The sequence below is a fragment of the Ursus americanus genome, chromosome 25 (genome assembly GCF_024610735.1).
Source record: "Ursus americanus isolate L20-20 chromosome 25, mUrsAme1.1.p, whole genome shotgun sequence".
Taxonomy (NCBI): Eukaryota; Metazoa; Chordata; class Mammalia; order Carnivora; family Ursidae; genus Ursus; species Ursus americanus.
Window position 1 is genome coordinate 28,884,420 of NC_142151.1, and position 21,589 is coordinate 28,906,008.

Below are 21,589 nucleotides of genomic sequence, written 5' to 3' on the forward strand. Positions count from 1 at the left end.
AGGTTTATAACATATATAAATGTAATATATATAACAGTAATAGTACAAAAAGGAGGAAGAATATATAGAGCTACATAGGAGTAATGCATCTATTTCTCACTAAAATTAAGTTAATCTAAATCTGAAGTAGATTTTGATAAGGTAAGATGTATTACAGTAAGCCCCAGAACAACCAATAACCAAATTTTTTAAATAGTGAAAAAAAATTAAAGAAATTAAAATGTGACATTAGAAAATATTTACTCATTTCCAAATATTTACTTATTTCAAAAGAAAACAGTAAAAGAATTGGGGAACAAAAAAATGAGACAAAAAATAAAAAAATGACAGACTAAATCCATGCATAACAATAACAATATTAAATATTAATAGATTAAACAATCAAAGGGGAGAGAATGTCTCACTGGATTTAAAAAAAAAAAAAGATTCAACCAAATGCTAACTACAGGAAACACACTTTAGATTCAAAAATACAAACAGCTTGGGGCACCTGGGTGGCTCAGTCAGTCGGGCATCCAGCTCTTGATTCTGCTTGGGTGGTGGTCTCGCGGACGTGGGATTGAGCCCTGGCAATACTTCCCAGGGTGACCTAGCGACTCAGCACAATGCCAGCTGACTTCTTTGCTGAAACTGACGAGCTGATCTTAAATTTCATATGGAAATTCAAGGCACCCAGAATAGCCAAAACAGTCTTGCAAAAGAACAAAATTGGAAGACTCGAACTTCCTAATTTCAAAACTTACTACAAAGTTATAATAACAAAGACAGTGTAGTCCTGGATTAAGGATAAAGAGTTAACCAGAATGAGAACCCAGAAATAAATCCTCATGTTTACAGTCAATTCATCTGACAACAGTGCCAAGACAATTCAATAGGGAAAGAATAGCTTTTTCAACAAATGGTACTGAGAAAACTTTCTTTTTTTTTTTTTTTTTAAGATTTTATTTATTTATTTGACAGAGATAGAGACAGCCAGCGAGAGAGGGAACACAAGCAAGGGGAGTAGGAGAGGAAGAAGCAGGCTCATAGCGGAGGAGCCTGATGTGGGGCTCGATCCCATAACGCTGGGATCACGCCCTGAGCCGAAGGCAGACGCTTAACCGCTGTGCCACCCAGGCGCCCCCTGAGACAACTTTCTATCCACATGCAGAATAATGAATTTAAACTCCTTCCTCCTGCCACACAGAAAAATTAACTCAAAATGAATTAAAGACCTAAATGTTAGAGCTAAAACTATAAAACTCTTAGAAGAAAAAAGAAGGAACTCCTTGTAGACTCAGATTTAGCAATGGGTTCTTAAATACAACACCAACCACACGCAGCAAAAGAAAAAAAAATAGATATACTGGGCATCATCAAAATTAAAAACTGCTTCAAAGGACACCATTAAGAAAGTGATAAGCCAATTCAGAAATTGGGAGAAAATTTTTGCAAACTGCGTATCGGATAATGGACTTGAATTTAGAATCTATAAGTAACCTCTGTAACTCAATAATAAACAAATAACCCAATTAAAATGGGCAAAGAATCTGAATAGACATTTCTCAAAAAAAGATAAGCAAATGGCCATATGAAAGGATGCTCAACATCATCAGCCGTCAAGCAAATGCGAATCGAAACCACAAGATCCTACTTCACACCTACGAGGATGGCTGTAGCAAGAAGACAAAGCGAGAGCTGATGAGGATACAAACTGGAACTCTCGCTCCCTGCTGACAGGACTGGGAAATGGTGCAGCTGCCTTGGAGAAACAGTATGGCAGGTCCTCAAATGGTTAAACAGAGAATTACCACTCGTAGATACATGCCAAAAGAAATGAAAGCATGTCCACACAAAAGTCTGCATACAAATGTTCATAACATTACTCATAATAGCCAAAAAGAGGAAATAATCAGGGGAGCCTGGCTGGTTTAGTTGGTAGAACATGAGACTCTTGATTCCAGAGTTGCGAGTTCAAGCCCCTGCATTGGGCATGGAGCTAACTTTAAAAATAATAAAGTGGAAGGGCGCCTGAGTGGCACAGCGGTTAGGCGTCTGCCTTCGGCTCAGGGCGTGATCCCGGTGTTATGGGATCGAGCCCCACATCAGGCTCCTCCACTATGAGCCTGCTTCTTCCTCTCCCACTCCCCCTGCTTGTGTTCCCTCTCTCGCTGGCTGTCTCTATCTCTAATAAATAAATAAAATCTTTTAATAATAATAATAATAATAATAATAAAGTGGAAAAAATCCAAATGTCCATCAACTGATGAACAGCTAAAATAAATGTGATATATCTACCCAACGGAATATTTAGCAATAAAAAGAAATGAGGTACTAGTGTACATGCTCCCACACGGATGAACCTTTAAAACATTGTGCTGAGTGAGAAAAGTCATTCACAAAGGACCACATGATTCTGTTTATATGAAATGTCTAGAATAGGCAAATCTCTAAAATAAGAAAGTAGAGTGATGGTTGCCTAGGGTGGGGGGTGAGTGTTAAGGGGAAATGAGGAGTGATCACTACAGGGTACAGAGTTCTGGGGGGACAGTGAGGGAATGCTCTAAAACTGTCATAATAGTTGCAGGATTCTGTGAATATACGCAAATTCACTGAGGTATGGACACTGTAAAGGAGTGAATTATACGATATGTGAATTATAGCTCAATAAAGCTGTTACAAAACAAATACATGGAGCAAGAGTTACAGAACTGAAAGAAAAAGACAACTCCACAATTTTACTTGAACACTTCACACTTTTCTCTGTAACTATCATGCCATGATTATACCAAACGTCAAATTAATCTTTGTTGAAAATTTATAGTGCTTTTTAAATCACTAAAAGAAACTTTTTCTTTTATGCACAGTATCTTCAATTCTGATTAAAAGAATATATCTGAGAATATTTCAATAGAATGCATAAACACAAAGGGAAATTGCAAATCTCTGGAAAACCTACAGAGTAGAATTTACATATTTATCTCCTTCATGACTTGCTTGATTGCCTCTTAAATTATTACATATTTTCCTGTTTACTTTCTCAACTAGAATGCAGGGTGCAATTTTCAAACTGCATGGGTATTTTTCTTTGTCATTTAAATAGGATTTGTACCAGCAAGCACGAACTACAGGCTATCTTTTTAATTTTCCATCAAATATAAACAAAACGTCATTCAGGCAGGTGAATTTTCAACACAAACAAGTACAGACTTTCCACACGTGTATTACCTGATCGATTCCCTTTCCTTTGCACTGAAGGATGATGACTTCAAGGAGTTTGGCTGCATGACACTCCGCATCTTCTCCTGCATCTCCACACAGTACCTACAGTAATGACAGCCCAGCCCCGCAGTGAGCGGCATTGCGCAGAATTTAATCGCGTCTACATGAAGCAAATTCCCCATAAAAATTCAGGCACTAGAATCATAGCTTTGGGGCACCTGCATGGCTCAGTTAAGTGTCTGCCTTCGGCTCAGGTCATGATCCCAGGGTTCTGGGATCAAGCCCCACATCGCAATCATCACAATCGCAATAAAGTAAACTATGTGAGTTAATTGTCCAGATAAGTGAAGCTTCCCTTTAGAGGGAACAAAACAACAAAACAATAAAATGAAATCAAAAGAAATTTAAAGAAACCTTCCACTTAAACAATGAAACAAACCCTATAGTTTTCTGTTTGAGTTCATTTTTTCATAATAATAACCATAATTTATCACACACCTTTTAATTTCTCCATATGGACTTTATAACTACAAACATTCTTCCATGGATGTTATAACCATTTAGGACTATAAGAATTACAGTACATAAATATAACGGTTTACCAGACCATTCCTCTATTGTCAATTCTGTATTTTCAATTACAAATAATTCTACAATGCACATGTTCATACATAAAATTTGGAATATAATTGCCTTACATTAAGGTTCCCAGAAGAGAGATTCATAGAGTAGAGCCCTGCTTATATTGGAAATTAGAAAATATGGAAAAATTAATAAGAGTTCAAACACAAACTATAAGGAAAAAAAACAGACTTAACCTAAGAGGGGACAGAAATTAAAAATACAGACAAAAAGAGGTAACAGAGAAACAAAAGACAGACTCATTGAATAAAGACAACAAAGTGGACAACTTTTGTCAAAATTACTCTTAAAAAGCAGAGAGCAAAATTTTAAAAATAGTAGAAACGAAAAAGACATAAATACAGGTAAAGGAGAGATTAAAATAAGCAAATACTATGGAGAACACAATACATCCTTATACATTTGAAAACTCAGATGGACTGGGTAATTTCCTAGACAAATACGATTTAAGAAAACTGAATTAAAAAGAAATTCCAGATAAAGAAGACAGATGGAACATTCCCATTTAATTTTATTACTTCCCAAAGACCATTAAAAATGATAATAAAGAGGTTTTAGAGGCATAAATCCACAAAGACAGAGAAAAGGAAAAAAGTAGACAGCTATACAATTTTGGAAACTGGAAAACAGATCAGTGAGCTGAATCGTAAGCAGATAGCTGGCAAAGCCAAGAATCAACCCTATTTACATAAAATTTAAGATTCCACCTCTTAGGGCAATATGTCTACATCTAGATTCTAAATGTGAATGGGCTCTGGAACCAGAATGCCTTGGTTCAAATTCCAGCTCTGCCACTTATTATCTGTGTTTTTAAGAATCAACCTCTGTGTCTTACTTACTGTCCCCATCTGTAAAAGGAGGATAAGAATACACTTACGTGGTGGGGTTGGAAAATACAGAGAGAGAAAAAAAAAAATCACTCCCTTTGTCCCAAATTGCATTTACTCGGGGTTTTTTTTGTGGTTGGTTGGTTGGTTTTGGTCCCCACCTCCAGAAGGGGAAGAAACAAAATATATTTCAGTAATTTTAAAAACTCTGGAGCCACACTCCCTGGCTTCAAATATGGCTCCAACGTGGACTCGCTCCGTGACTTCGGACGATCTGACTCAGGCATGATGCAAAAAATTGTGCCTCAGTCTCCTCTTTGACCAAAAGGTGATACTTTCCTCATAATGTTGTAATGATAAAAGAAGTTAATATGTATAAAGTACTTAGGAAATACCTCATATACAGTAAGAGTTCAGTAAGTATTCGCTATTATTAAAAACCAAGAATACAACACATTAACCATTTGATAAGTGTAAGGACATCAATGTGAACACCACTTCTACCCCAGCTGCTGTGACACAGAGCGGCCGTACTAATGGCTGTAGGACTGCTCTGTTTTCTGCTTGCTGCTTTCTCCTCCCTTTTCCTCACTAGCAATGGTCTCCACAACTTAGGAGAGGATACTGAAGACTGCCAAGTGATTATGATTTAATAAGCTAGGTTATTACAGAGCTAAATGGGTCTTTAAAAGTCATGATTTTACTCCTTCAGTTTATAGGTGATGAAACTTAGTGACCTCCCAAAATCTCCCAGGCTCTTTACAACCGAACTGAGACCTCAATCAGATGTGCTGATTATCAATTCAGAGCGTTTACTATCTTGGTACACATCTCCTCTAGAGAGGAAGATAGGTTGTACACTAGATATTTTACTCTCAAGGCCAAACTTAAGTATCTGGCAGCTCTATGCGATACAGTTTTACATTTATGCATGTATAAATATTCGCCTAAAGGAGAAGGAAAACATTATTTATAGTCATCAATGATTCTATGATATAACCAACAGAGGGCGAAATCTAACCCGTGATGATCCTGTTTGTATGTAAACATAACAGTAGCCAATATATGGCTAATAAATCATCCTGTACTGAGCTAAATGATGCCATTTTTCCAACTATTCCAATTTTTTGTCTGTTATATTCCTATATGTATAGACATACCTATCTATATATATAGTGGCTTCCAATATACACATTCAATTAAAAAAAATCAGTGATTGACAAACTGTGGTTATTTACTTAGCACTTTGCTTTTCTGTTGTTGGGTTTTGTTTTGTTTTGTTTTTAGCACTTTTCTTTAATCAAGTAGTTAAGTTTGCATTTTTGAAAGAAAAAACACAAAATTATTTATCCTAAACATTATAAAGTACACAGCTACAAGAGCAGCAAACATCGGGAGTGCCTGGGTGGCTCAGCTGGTTGAGTATCTGACTCTTGGTTTCAGCTCGGGTCATGATCTCAGGGTCACGGGATCAAGGCCCACATCAGGCTGTGTGCTTGGCTTGGAGTCTGCTTGGGATCCTCTCTCTCCCTCTGTCCCTCTCCCCACTCGCACTCATACACACACACACACACACACACACACACACACACACAATCTCTCTCTCCCTCTCGCTCTAAAATAAAATAAATAAATCTTTAAAAAAATAAATAAGGGGCGCCTGGGTGGCTTGGTCAGTTAAGCCTCAGACTCTTGATTTCGACTCAGGTCATGATCTCAGGTCATGCGATCAAGCCCCACATCGGCAGGGAATCTGCTGGAGATGCTCTCTCTCCCTCGGCCCCTCTGCTCTGCTCTCTCTCTCTCTCTCTCTCTCTCTTTCTCTCTCTCTCAAATAGATGAATAAATCTTTAAAAAGTAAAATAAATTTAAGATATTTTAAAATTAAATAAATAAAAGTGGCAAACATTCTTAAGCACAACACGTGATATAAAATTTTCAAATTACAATTCCAAGGTCTATTAGAAAATAAAAAATAACAAATATATGTTGAAGGCAATACAGAACTAAAGTGTAAGAAACAAACCGAAAGAGAGTCCTGAGGTGAAACACTCAAACATTAGTAAGAACCACTGTAATAACTGATTAGGACACACTTACCTTCCTACACATTGTAAAAAGTATTTCTAAATGCTTTGGATTAGATAATAAAGTATCTGTATCTATTGTCACATAATTATGCAGGAGAGGCATCATATCTGGAAAAAAAAAATTCAAAAGCCCAATGAGATCTGAGTAACAAGAGTAGAAATAAACTATTCCTACTGAAATCTGCAGCACCCACACATTACTATCTCCCCTCACAACCACAAAAGGGCTAGTAACAAAGTGACAGACCCGCTCTATTTACAGGCGAGGGAAACGTGGATCAGAAAGATTAAATGCTCACCCTCTATTACAGTGATTGTTCTGAATGCCTGTCTCTCCACGGGAGTCATCACCACTTGACAAACTGTGTACTTGCTTGCTGGTCTGTGTGTTCCCCGCCCCCCCCCCAACTAGAACGGAAGCGTCAATACAGCAGGCCGCCTACTTTGTTCACTGCTATACTGCCGTGCTTAGCACAGTGCTTGGAAATATCGACGGTATTCAGAAAATAGTAACTGAATTAATGTACGGGTATATGTCCAGACTGCAAACTAATTTAAGAGACAACAGGGAACAGTCTCCCTTCTACGGCTTGTATTCCTAGAGCTGCAAAACACTGCTCTGAGAGCACCACCCTTTATGCAACAGGGAAAGAACAATTATTTTCTGATTAGTACTGGAGCCATATATGTCTCTATGTCAAGTTGTCAAAGGAAATCATGTCCAGACACAGAAAAGCAAAAATGTTAGATGGTCAAAGCCGTACCTGTAAAGTATTCAAAACAATCCTGCTGAAAAACCTCATATAATATGCCCAGCAGCTGCCACATTTGAGGGGAAATACCATGGCAGGTTAAACTATATGCCAGTGAAAGAATTTCTTCATAGAATTCTAGAAGGAAGAAAAAATCTCTAGTTAGAATGCTAGAAAATAGCAAAACTTAAACACAAAGACCACAGAGGAAGGTTTAAGCTATCCACTCGCATACATTCCTCTTACACCTAACATACTCTGAGCACCCCTCTGTCCACACTCCCATCTTCAGCTACTTCCATTTGCCATCAACCATTTTTTTTTTAAGATTTTATTTATTTATTTGACAGAGAAAGACAGCAAGAGAGGGAACACAAGCACGGGGAGCAGGAGAGAGAGAAGCAAGCTTCCCGCTGCGCAGGGAACCCAATGCGGAGCTCAATCCCAGGACCCCGGGATCATGTCCTGAGCTGAAGGCCGCTGCTTAACGACTGAGCCACCCAGGTGCCCCTGCCACCTTCCATTTCTTAAGAAGCTCTGCCCCCTACCCAGTAAGACAGTGCAAAGATTTGTTTTTACTAAACTTACCCATAATACTGGAAATATGTGTATTTTTGATACTGTATAATAAATAAAATATAGTTTATACTTCTAAAGCTATGTTAGAAATGAATACGAGAAGGAATGGATGGTTGTATATCTCTCATGCACAGGATTATTAATGTACAAAGAATATTCTTTGGGAAGCTTAATTAAGTTAGGCTAAAATATCTTCCTGCCTCACATATGTTTACAAACTATTCTGGACCATATTTTGTCAATTTACAAACCTTGTAAAATTTGTATGGTATTTACCGCAAGACAATTATACCCCCTAAAAAGAGTCCAAACGGAATGCTATTGTATGTGCATATGTATTTTTTATTATTACCCTCTGTCAAAAGGAAATCATATCTAAACACACAATGAGAAAACACAGTTCTTAATACAAAATTTTCAAATAATTCCTACCGTGTCACTAAGCAAAAGTCTTTTAACCCCAAAGGTTTTTTTCCCCTCTTATTTAAAAGGAACTAGGTATGCCTGGGTGGCTCAGTGGGTTAAGCATCTGACTCTTGATTTCAGCTCAGGTCATGATCTCAGGGTCGTAAATTCAAGCCCCACATCGGGCTCTACATTGAGCGTGGTGCCTGCTTAAGATTCTCTCTCTCCCTCTCCCTCTTCCCCCCCGCCCAACTTGTGTGCACACTCTCTCTCTCAAAAAGTTTAAAAAATCTTTAATAAAAGGAACGAATATTCACCCTGGATGCACTTGGGAGTTTTTTTCTGTAACATTTAAAACAATATATTCAAAAGCTAGTAGATAGATACTTGCCTTACCAAGAGCAAAGTAAGATGGAAATCACAGATACTGGGAAATAATTTGTTACGTAAGACAGCACTATCTGAATATGAAATATCTGAAAGTTCTGTTTATCATCACCCCACACCGTGGAGACGAGGAAAGGAGAGTAAATGCCTCTTCTTAACATGAAGCTGAAGCCTAAAGACAGAAAAGGCGCCCAAGATTTCCGAGCACACCCTTCACAGCTTCAGCACGTGTGCACGACCCAGCCACTGCGATGCTGAAGATCAGGACTTCGAGCCTTGACAGAGAAACTAGAAGCTGCAAATCTGTTGCAGATTACTTCTTGTGGCTGTACTGGAGTCTGGACTGTGGTGGGCAGCCGTGCGGGACCCCGTGTTGACAAAGGCAGCACTGGCCTCCTCGGCAGACCACTTCTAGGGCACGGTCCCGCTGGCTCCAGCCAACTCCAGCCTTCCCACAGATTCAGTGAACTACCAAACAGCCTTCCACTAAATTCCATGTATGCTTGAATTCACCAAAAGTTATTTCAATCATTCTCAACCAAGAAGACTATTAGGGTAGGATGGTTGTATTTACTTTGACTTTCTGCATTAGATAAAGCCGTTAAAGCAGTAATAGCTCACCCTGGCTTCTAATAATAAATGAAATTTTAGGAGCAAATTAACAATGAAAATGGGCCAGCGATAAAAGGAAAGTGGGACAATGGAAAGAGATTAGGCCATGGACACGAATGAAGTCAGGCTGCTGGGGTGGAGGTCCTAGAATAACAGTCAGCCCATGACCTCTTGCAGAACAAATATATATACATTTTCTTATCTAAGATCCTGTATGGCCAAATATCGGTTCAAAATGGGCCATTAACATTACATTACAGCTAAAAACATAAGAAAGATCATCCATCACCTTAGGGCTAGGGATGGGCTATCAGACAGGCAATTGGAGCCATGGCTTTCTCCTCTACCCACTGTACCCCAAAATAGCCTGTTTCCTTAACATCCTGATGTCGCAATTGCTCAAATCAAATAGCTGGTTGGTATAAACTTTTTCTCTTCGCCTTACTTCACGGTTTCACTCAAGATTACTTTAAATTTAAATGGAAAATGTTCAGTTACAATCTCTTCCATGAATAAGGACATCGGGGAATATATTCTTTTTTTGCTTATCAGAATCTCTAGGATTATGGTCCAGAAATGTCATTTTAACTAGCTCCAGGTGATTCTCACGCACACCAAAGTTTGAGAACTACTGTTTTACAGCAATGATTTCAAAAGGAAGGAGGATGTACCCTAGGCAACGTACAAGATAATCCACTGAGAAGGGAAAATAATATATTAGAACACTTTATATAGAGAGACATTTAATCCCATCCTTTTACATTTCTATTTTTATGGATGTAAATGTCATTTAGTAACATATGTATATTGCCTATAATATGTATTCAAATCTTATTCACCTATATTAGAAGTGCATGCTCAATTTTTTATTAATGGTATCAATGATAAAAAGTCTGGAGACAACTGCTCTTAGGCAGTCACATGCTTTTCTTCCGCTTTCTGTCTGCACACTACACAGGCTGCATCTTCCCCTTGTCCACATGACGTGGGGCTGCCATCTTCAAAATGCTTGGATACTATGGACAAACAGTCTCCTCCACAAATTCCCATCAGTTTGCAACATTCTGATTCTATTAGTTACTCATTCTACTCAGAAGTCAGGCACTATAATATAACAGAACAACAGTTATTTCATACTTCTGATAGGATACATAGGTCTATCATTTCACATTTTTCAATTCCAGATTAAAGTAACCTTGCCTGAACCTCATCCCAGTTTTTCCTCTCTACAAATGTAAAATTTAAAGTTCTCTGTCCTTTAAAAATTCCAAGACTAAAAATTCATTGGATATATTGAATTTTTCTCTAGATGAAAACATAGATACCTAATACTAGAAAGTATATCCAAAAACAGAAGAAAATGCAAGCTTCTCTTTCTCAAAATTGTCCATATTGTTGAATTTGAAGGGCTAAAAATGCACTTTAAGTTCACCAAATTTAAAAATATCAGTTTACCTTTTTACTCTACCTTTGAACTTACCAATTACATGTTTCTGTAAAACAAGATCAATGATCCGTAGACAGATATTCTCTAACTGCTGAGTAACCTAAAGACAAATTTAAACATTTAGTTTAAAATTCATCATAACCCTTAACCTATAAATATTAGCCCAATAAAAATACCAACAGGATTTTTTTGAAAAGAGAAGTTGACAATCCTAAATTTCAAGTGAAAAATATAACCAAAAATTCTGAAAAGTAAACTAATGATAAAAGTGGGAGTTAAATCCATAATAAAATTATAAATTAAGTTAGTTCCTTACCTCATATTTTATACCAATATAAGTTCCTAATGAATGAAAGATTTCAATGTAAAAACTTGGGCCATAAAAATACCAGAAAAAATGAAAAGAAGTTGTGCATAATCCTGAAGACGGAAAATGGCTCAAAGCACAGAAATCAGAAATAAATATATCGAGCCATTTGATTTCAAAAATTAATATCTGTATAGGGTAGGGGGAAGTCAAAGATAAATGAAAAATTGAGGGAATTATTTTCAAATGGTATCACCAAGATCAAATTCCCTCCCCTGAAATCAAATCAACAGGAAAAAAGGCAAAGGTTATGAAAAAGAAGTATAAACAGACCTTAAACTTTTAACAAGATGTTCACTCAAATATATCGTAAGAGTACAAATTCTAAGCCCCAGATTACCACTTCTCACCTATCAGACTGGTAATGATCAAAAAGTACATGGCTGGGAAAAGAGACACTGCTGTCCATTGATTTGGGAAGTGTTAAGTTGGCCAAGTTAGCAATATCTCTCAAGCTTACTCATACATACATCCTTTGGCCCAGCAATTCCACTTCAGGGACTTTGCTCTCCAACACATTATCACTGATGCAAATGACATGTAAAAGGCCACTCACTACAGGATGTTTGTGATCAATATCAACCAAGGTTCCATTTAACAAGAGACAGTTAAATTATATTCATTCATGAGGGACTGGTTGAATAAACTTGACATATCATATAAAGGAATATTATGAAACTACTAAACAAAATCTTTAAAAAAAATAAAGGGGGGGGGGGTGCCTGGGTGGCTCAGTCAGTTAAGCATATGCCTTTGGCTCGGGTCATGCTCCCAGGGTCCTGGGATCGAGTCCCACATCGGGCTCCATGCTCATCAGGGAGCCTGCTTCTCCCTCTGCCTGCTACTCCCCCTGCTTGTGCTCTCCGACAAATATATAAATAAAATCTTTTTTTTTAAGGAATATTATGCAACTAATAAAAATATTTAACTTTCGTGACTAATGTGGAAGGATCACCAAAATATAATTCAAAAATGGCAGATAAAAACTGTATGCTAACATTTTCATAAAAGAAAAATACACACACTCATTTTTTTGCTTAGCTATAGAAAAAAAAAAATCTCTGGAAGGATACAGAAACCTTGTAGAGGAGTTACCTCTAGAGAGAATTAGATCTGGGGAGCTGAGCGAGAAAGTGAATTTTCACTATCTTTTCACACCTTTCGGATTTTTCAACATCTGTTGTTCGAAATATTTTTTAAGTAAGCAAAAATTGAACTCCACCATGGGTTACAATTTTCATCTGAGTATCCTATTTCAAGTTTGGGGCATATTCTCTGAATATTCAGCTTTAAAGTACTGTCTTAAATAATCAACACATTTTGCCACCCATAGGCATGGAGAGCAAGGTACCAGAGCAGTTGCCGGTTGTAAATAACTGATCTGCTTATTTATCACTGGATATCCCTGAAAACCAGCCCTGGAAAAAGACACATGTACATAAACATTACTTGGAAGAATATATAATAAATGCTAACAATGACTGTTTAAAAAAATAGAAAAAAAATAAGGTACTATCTTAAAGTTCAAATGATCCAAAAATCTCCGAGTTTAAAAATCTGTCAATATATTTAAAACCATTAAAGAAAAACTGCATATGCATAAGCATCCGGTTTAGATTTCTAGTTTTGTTCTGCATATACTGTTTGTACATGTATTCATACACATGTGATTTTTCCTTTTAAGGAAATATATTCTTCTCAAAGTTTGCTTTTAATAAGTCAAAGTTCAAAATCACAGGACAGGCAGTCAGGAGACCAAGATTCCAGCGCTTGTTTTGCCTCTAATTATCTCTGACCTTGGTTCAGCCACTTACTGAGGGCTTTCAGTTTCTAAGTTTTTTCATCTGTAGGTAAGGAAGCTGGAATTGATTAGCGCCTCTCAGTTTTAATCTGTGCCTCCTTTGATAATCACAGTAAGTTCGCATGCTCCTTTATTTGAAATGCAAAATAAATTTAACATCAAGTGTAAAAAAATTAAAAAGGAAAGCTAAAATACTATTTTATTTTCAAACTAATCCTGCTGCTCATTTGACTACTGCCCATCCTCTACACACACGTATTTTGGAAAACTGGACGAGGGGATTTCTAAGGTCTCTCCAAATTTAAAATACAAGTTCTGCATATAAGGCGAAAGAATTATCCTTAAGTACACTTGTAATTTAATTTGCAACATCTCACTGTTCTGAACGGCCCGTACAGTTTTAACAAGGATATAAAAATAAAGATGGAAGTAAAACTTCATATTCAGCCTTTTAGGTGAAGGAGGCCTGCCCAGGAGAAGAATAACAAACTGTTTTTAAGAATCTGGTAATTGGGGCGCCTGGGTGGCTCAGTTGTTAAGCGTCTGCTTTTGGCTCAGGTCATGGTCCCAGGGTCCTGGGAATGAGCCCTGCATCGGGCTCCCTGCACCGGGCTCCCTGCTCGGCGGGAAGCCTGCTTCTCCCTCTCCCACTCCCCCTGCTTGTGTTCCCTCTCTCGCTGTGTCTCTGTCAAATAAATAAATAAAATCTTTTCAAATAAAAAAAAAAAAAGAATCTGGTAATCTTCCATTGGTATGTGATAAACACAGGATAAGTCAACAGCCACAGGGTTTAACAACGCTATTTAAAGAACCGGCAGCTGCTTCCTAAGTCACACTGTACGAGACAGGAGCTGCCGCCATTGCCGAGCAAGTCAGCCTGAACTCACAGAAGTAACGAACGCAAATCTGATTTAAAGAGAGGCTGCGTAGGGGAGCCTGGGTGGCTCAGTCGTTAGGCGTCTGCCTTCAGCTCAGGGCGTGATCCCGGAGTCCTGCGATCGAGCCCCACATCAGGCTCCTCCGCTGGGAGCCTGCTTCTTCCTCTCCCACTCCCCCTGCTTGTGTTCCCTCTCTCGCTGGCTGTCTCTCTCTGTCAAATAAATAAATACAATCTTTAAAAAAAAAAAAAAGAAGGAGAGGCTGTGTAATGCTTGGGGAGGAGAGCAGAAGGTTTCGGGTGGAGATGAATGGATGCATTATCAGAATAATCTGACTGCAAACCCAAAACTCTGTGGCTGTGAGCAAGTCTCTCAATACTATCTGAACCTGTTTTCCACTTCTGCAAAAGGACACTACCATTTACCTGCTCCAGTGATCGCACAGGAACATTAGTGAAAGTCTATCAGCTAATAGAGGGAAAGCACTTAATAATTGCACGAATTCTTATCCCAATATTCTTCTGGAATTCAGTTTAGGAAAGATGATGTTTTAAGCTCTTCTTCCCTTCCATTCTCATGATGTTTGTTACATTTGAATTTTGTTCCATTATTTAATATCTGCCACTGTGACTGAATGGCTCTCTCTCTCTACCAAGAAGACTGTGGGTTCCACAAGGCAGAGCTCATGTCTTATTAAATTTGATATTCCCCAACAACCTAGCTAGAACATAGCAGATGCGATAAACTCAGTTTAGTACAAAGGAATATACTATATATCTTACAACAACATGTAATATTTCCCCCTTCAATTATTTTAGTATGTTCCTTTAATATTTGAAGGTAATTTTTAAAGTCTAGCAACATAACTAAATAGTAATTTTAAAGTCATGCCCATTGATCATGTAAATTTCAGTTAATGTTATTACAATGACATAACAAAACACAAAGAAATCCCACCTCTTTATGATCTTCCACAACTGTCAAGATAGTATCAATAGTATGTAAAATTCCCATAGCCATTACTGTTTTGTCTTCAATTTCTTCATATTCATCACTCTGAAGAACTTTGCCAAATATCTCAGCCTATGAACGTAACATATACATATTCCACAATCAGTACTGTCATACCTACCCCTCACTGTTGTTATAAGTTAATAAAAGGGCAGGGCACTCATCTAGATGTCAGTCTTGCTCACACTTAAGTTACACACTAACTCAAGTTACTAAATCAATGATAGAAACTGTCATGTTTTAAATATGGCCATTTTTTCCTTATCTAATCACTGGAGTGGAATATACATCTAATAACTGGAGTTATAACAATTAGATAGCTATTTTTTAACTTCTGGTTATCATTAAACAAATAAATCCAAAGTCTGGGAAAAGTGAAATCTAGCAACACTCAAATGAAAAATTTGATAGAAGGTAGAAGACAAAGTCAAGAAATTACCTAGAAAATGAAACAGAAAAAGACAGACAGACATGGAAAACAGGAGAAAAAAGGAAAACTAAAGACTCAGTCCTGACCCAATATTCTGCATCAGAATTATAGAACAGGGGAAAAAATGGTAGGGAGAAATTAATCAAATAGGTAATTCAAGAAATTGCCCAAAACTGAAAGAAATTAGTTTCCAGATTCAACGCTCGGAAAGTGAAAATTTAGAAGGCTCACATCAAAGCACATCATTATGAAATCTCAGAATATTACAGATGAAATGATCCCAATGTTATTAGATTTAAGTCTAATTGACTATAGAAATTAACAACTGTCAGAATTATTAGAGCAAACATTTTTATATTAACATTTCAAATGCATATAAAACTAAACTCCAAACTCTGTAATTTAATTAATTCAGATAAGTCAAGGCTTTTATTTTTATTATTCAAGGCTGAATTTACTTTCAAATTAACATAAAACTTTGCCCATTCTTACCAGATGTTGTGTCATATCAACAGCAATTGAGGCTACCTCTTGACTATATTCACATATCATCTTCTGGATAACGTTAGTTACATCATCATTTTCTGTCTCTCTAACAATGTGCAACAGCTCCTGCATGATAGGCCTCACGTGTGGCTTCATATATTCCTTAGCTAATGCAATAAAACAAACAAAAATCAGTAAAAACTTAGACATTCACAAGTGGTGAAAGGAATTAACTTGGTGACAAGGTAAAGTGACACAGAGTAATAGATTCTTGGCAGATGCTTGCTCTATGGTAAATAAGACACAAAGCTGTACCAAAATATCTTCACCAATATATCCATTTCCCCCTAAGTAATTAGGGGTAATCAATCCTACACATGGGAAAGAACTGTTCTAACCAAAATGCCAAGAGCTTTCATTGAGAAATTCTAATTACACAAATGCTCTATCATCAGCATGACTTATAGGACGTGTATATGACATCAAGATACAAGTATAAAAAAATCACGTACATAAAAAATAAGCCCAGTATTGATGGTGCCCGTTCCCCGCCACATATCCCCATACAATACTCACTGAAACACTGCTGAATAGAAGTAAACTACGTTCGTGTTCTTCATAAAACTGAATTTACTTTCAAAGGTTTACCTGAACTTTAAACAATATTCTTCTGAACACAAATGATTTATCTGTGCCATCACCAACTAGAAATCCCACTTGCTACTTTCAGAACTAGTAGAATCACTGAATGCTAGAGTTGAAAGTAGAATCACAGAATCCTGAGGCCATCTAGTCCAAGCCTGCGTATTTAAATATATGTCTATCTAGCCCCTGACATATGGCATGCTTGCCCAGGTTGACACAGCAACCTGTAGGACAATCAAAACTAGACACCAGGTCTCTGGATTCCCAGTCTACCCCAGCGCCCCGTGATTACCAACTTATTTCCTAATCTAAAATTTTTCTGGAAACCAGTCAATAGGAACTCCTAAAAAGGGGAAGAAGAAAATTCCATAAAATTCTGAGGGGACAAAGGCTCAGAAATCTAAACCCTGCATCTTAAGACACAGAGAATCATCCCTATTAGGGAAGGAAGTAAAGAAACTATGTGAGAAGATTATGTCAAACATAAAAATAGAATAAACCTTCTAAAAGGTATTTTTGGCTTTACCTTGTGTCTGGTTAGAAATTAATGACTGGAGAGCAAGGGCAGCTTCAACTTTGACAGGCATCTCCTTATCTTCAATCAGGCTCTTCTTCGCCAGTTCAACTGCATTTCTTAGATTGAGCTCATTATGAAACTTCAAAGAACTGAATGCATGAAGTACCCAACAGGACTACGTTAGAAGAAGAAATTAAGTAGGGAACTATTAGGATAATGGCATTCTATAATTAGGTCATGCATAAAGGAACTTCTTACTAGGTAAAATATCATTAACTCTACCAAGTACTGTTTATTTTTGGAGGGTAGCATATTAGCCTTAGTTGCTAACTTCTGGATTTCCCTTTTTTTTTTTTTTTTTTTAATTTAAAAAGGCAGTTTTGTTGGGGCACCTGGGTGGCACAGTCATTAAGCGTCTGCCTTCGGCTCAGGGCGTGATCCCGGCATTATGGGATCAAGTCCCATATCAGGCTCCTCTGCTATGAGCCTGCTTCTTCCTCTCCCACTCCCCCTGCTTGTGTTCCCTCTCTCACTGGCTGTCTCTCTCTGTCAAATTAATAAATAAAATCTTAAAAAAAAAAAAAGGCAGTTTTGTTACTTCTAAATTACCTATATGCATTTTTTATAGGGAAAAGAAAATGGAACCAAATTGAAGTGTCTCTGAAAAAAAGAAATCCTGTTCAAGCTTAATAAATATTATGATTCATAACTAATTTGTTATTTATTTACATGTAAGAGCTACTACAAACCAATGTTTGACTTTCATTTGCTGGCCTTCACAGCAAACAAATGAAACATTATTTCCCTTACTAGCATCAGGACTTAGCAAGCTTCGTTTTTTTTGTTTTTTGGTTTTTTTTTTTTTTTTTTTGCTCATACAAGGTATGAAGAATTTTAAACCTTCTAGAGGTTACCAAGTTTTAAACTATTAGACCTATTACTTTGTCTATGTACATGAAACACAATTAGTCTAAACTATTAGACTATTACTTTGTCTACGTACATGAAACACAATTAATGATAATGTGAATTGCCAAAGACTCTTAGCAAGAGAGTTACAATTCACACAGCCTGTCAAAGACAACAGCTTACCTATAAAAATACTTGCACACCCTCTGCACCTCTAATCTACACATGCCCAAATACTTCTCCAGTGAACACTACCTTCTGTTTATAAAATGTTTTAGTGTGTAAGACATTGTTAACATATGCTCTTTATAGCAAGACATTTTTTGTGTTGATGTAGTTATAAAGATAAATACTAGGCTCTTGAATTAAAGTTCTACTTTTATTTCTCCATAAAAGATACTGATTCTAGAAGTAATATACACTTAGAACATGAATAAGTTTACATGGATTATTATTTTCTCCATTTTTCTAAGGCATATATGTCAACCTAATATACGATTTATACTAATCAAGTTTTTAGCCAAACTAGAATTTCATGCTGTTTTAGAGACTGAAAATTAATCAGTTTACGAATTTACATTGTATTATTGCTGTAACATCATCCCTCTCCCTGCATGTGTTACAAATGCAGCAAGTAGGTTAGGGTGAACATTTAAAGCAGCTGGAATTAAAATCCATAAATCCCTTACTTACTAGTTTGTTTTTTATTCAGCTTAGGTGACCATAAGGGACATTCTAATTGACTTCGTTTTATCCCAATAGATGGTAAAAGGTCAATTTACCCAAAAACATTTAGTTCAATAACTATCTTACAAATGAACTTTTTTTTAAGTTTTTTTGTTTTGTTTTGTTTTAATCATCTCTACACCCAGCATGGGGCTCAAACTCACGATCCCCACATGATCCCAAGATTGAGTTGCACACTCTTCCCACTGAGCTGGCCAGGTGCCCCTCAAATGAATACTTTAAGATACATAATGGAAATATGGAAAACTTACTCTAGCTCGAAGATATCCCAGGTTAGACAATAGCAATGGAAATACGTGATTCTGCAGCAACAACTCCATTTGGTCCTTGAATAAACTCTTCTGTAAGGAAACAGAATGAAGTTTCAACTTCGCAATGCCTTTTACATATATAAAAATCACAGCTAATAAAGTATGTTTATTATGACTTATGCTTAATATACTTCTATGTGAAATTTTATAAAATTATTTGACCTACGTATTGTATGTTTTAAAACAAGACAGAGGGGCGCCTGGGTGGCATAGCGGTTAAGCCTCTGCCTTCGGCTCAGGGTGTGATCCCGGCGTTACGGGATCAAGCCCCACATCAGGCTCCTCCGCTATGAGCCTGCTTCTTCCTCTCCCACTCCCCCTGCTTGTGTTCCCTCTCTCGCTGGCTGTTTCTACCTCTGTCAAATAAATAAATAAAATCTTTAAAAAATTAAATAAATAAATAAATAAATAAATAAATAAATAAATAAATAAATAAATAAATAAAACAAGACAGAAACAGTACCTTACATATAATTTGATACTGACTGACTTTTGCAGCAATAAATAACACTAGTCATTTTGTATCCTTTTTTCATATGGCAATAGTTTCACACTGAAAAACTGTTTTTTAATTAATTAAAAAATTAATTAAAGAAACAGGTGACACAAAAAAGGATGTTTACAGTCAACTCAATTATGCAGAAGCAGTCACAAGTTTTAAATTATTCACAACTTTCATATTCTCTCATTTGCCTGTGCTTAAGTAAATAATATTATGAGTAGCTTGACCTTCAATAAAATATCAGCCAGGGAACCAATCACATGCAGGGCGCCATCTTTCTTCCTTGGGTCAAAGTTTGGGTCTGTTAGGATTTGATAACAAAATGCCATCATTTTGGGCAACACCTAGAGAAACAGAAGAATCCATTTTAGTCTATGTGACCTTCCACAGCCTTATTACTATAGTGTTAAGTACGATATACAAATTTGCAAAACTAAAGCCATTTTATTGTGTTTTATCAAGCAATTATAATTAAGAAAACAACCCTTTTCCCTAACTAGGACAGGAAAATATTCGAGTGATAGATTATAACGAATAGTATAATTTTTCAAATAGTAGGGGGTATAACTAGTGTCAAATCAACACAGTCCATCTTTCAATTTTGGATTTAAAAAGAATAACTATATACCTCTTTTCTTTTCTTTGCAGCAGTATACAAGAGAGTCTGGGCTGCTGTGGTGGGAGAAGCATAATCTTCAAATATATCTAGGATTTTAAAAGGTTAAACCAAAGGTTAAAAATATAATTACTTATTATAGATTTTGAACCCGACTGACCACTATTCCAAAACAAAAAATAAAACACAGGACACTGGTTTACAGCAGGAAAAGGCTAAGGATATGTCATCAGTGCTCCCGTACACAACAATTATTTCTCAAACTCCATATGTTGTCCTTTTAAACAATCATATTAAAGAGAACAATATATATTAGGCATATCTGTTTCACTGAGGACAAAAGTTTATTTAGTGCTTACTATGTGCCTGGCACTGGTCAAGGTTCTGGGGATACAAAGATCAAACAAAAAGAGTTCTCACAGAACTCACAAGGTGAGAGAGAGAGACAGATTATACACATACATACATAATAGGTACAATAGGATAAGGAGAAAGAGAGTGAAGTTATATGGAGTTATATGGAGTGCTAGTTCAAATATAGTGTCTCTTTAATTCTCTGTTGGGGTAACACTTAAGCAGAAACTGAATGAAGGAGGGAGCAAACTCTACATGGAAATCTAAAGATGAAGCTCTCCAAACAAAGGAAACCACAAGTGTAAAAGCCTTGGGGGACTAATAGGCCAGTGCTTGGCTCTGTCAACAGGCAGATTCAGCAGGGATTCAGTGGCTATTTATTGAATATACATATTTAAAACACACCACTGAACATCATGAGAACTTTCACAAATTTCAGAACAGGCAGATATTTGTAAAGTATCTCATACGTCCATATTTAAATATAAAAATAAAACCAAATCTAAGTCTTTGCCAAAATATAAAATACAAATGTAATAATACTAATAACTAATACGTATCGAGTGCCAGACACCACACTCAGGAGATCACCCACTGTGCCAGGCACTTACTCTTTGGCAGGTGCTATGCGAAGATGCTACAAACATCTAATATTCTCCTCTGAGCAGTTAAGGAAGTTAGTTACATGTATTATCCCACTCAATCCTCCCAACACCATTAGTATTGCTGATTTTATAGCTGAAAATAGCGCATGTCAGAGAGGCTAAGGAACTTGCCCACAGTCACACAATGAGTAAGTGGCCACGACAGAATTGCGCCCGCACTATCTTAACATCAAGAGCCTGAGCTCTCCAAATCTAAAAACATTATTAATGTCAATGCATTTAGATAAGACTACTTCGTTCATATAAATAACTATAAATGGCAAAAATATAAAAAGAAAACTACATAACTGTGTAACTGTTCTTTCCTATAGTTATCCAAAAGTAAAAATGTCAATTCTGTCAACACTCACAGCTCTTTATTATTATATTTCTAAAAACTGAGATACTATCTTATTTGACACAAAGAGG

General features: G+C 36.7%; 1 protein-coding gene across 3 annotated transcripts in view; it reads right to left on the reverse strand.

Annotated features, from left to right (window-relative positions):
* IPO8 (importin 8) overlaps nucleotides 1-21,589 on the reverse strand; it is a 71,252-nt gene that overhangs the window by 22,817 nt on the left and 26,846 nt on the right. For all 3 annotated transcript variants that reach the window (XM_087855737.1, XM_045811769.2, XM_087855738.1), the window contains 10 exons: nucleotides 20,175-20,251; nucleotides 19,774-19,890; nucleotides 18,985-19,074; nucleotides 17,087-17,252; nucleotides 15,922-16,082; nucleotides 14,946-15,071; nucleotides 10,976-11,042; nucleotides 7,525-7,650; nucleotides 6,771-6,868; nucleotides 3,208-3,303 (listed from right to left, as the gene is read on the reverse strand). In XM_087855737.1, coding sequence (XP_087711863.1) covers nucleotides 3,208-3,303; nucleotides 6,771-6,868; nucleotides 7,525-7,650; nucleotides 10,976-11,042; nucleotides 14,946-15,071; nucleotides 15,922-16,082; nucleotides 17,087-17,252; nucleotides 18,985-19,074; nucleotides 19,774-19,890; nucleotides 20,175-20,251 — 1,124 coding nt within the window. The remainder of the gene's footprint in view (nucleotides 1-3,207; nucleotides 3,304-6,770; nucleotides 6,869-7,524; nucleotides 7,651-10,975; nucleotides 11,043-14,945; nucleotides 15,072-15,921; nucleotides 16,083-17,086; nucleotides 17,253-18,984; nucleotides 19,075-19,773; nucleotides 19,891-20,174; nucleotides 20,252-21,589) is intronic.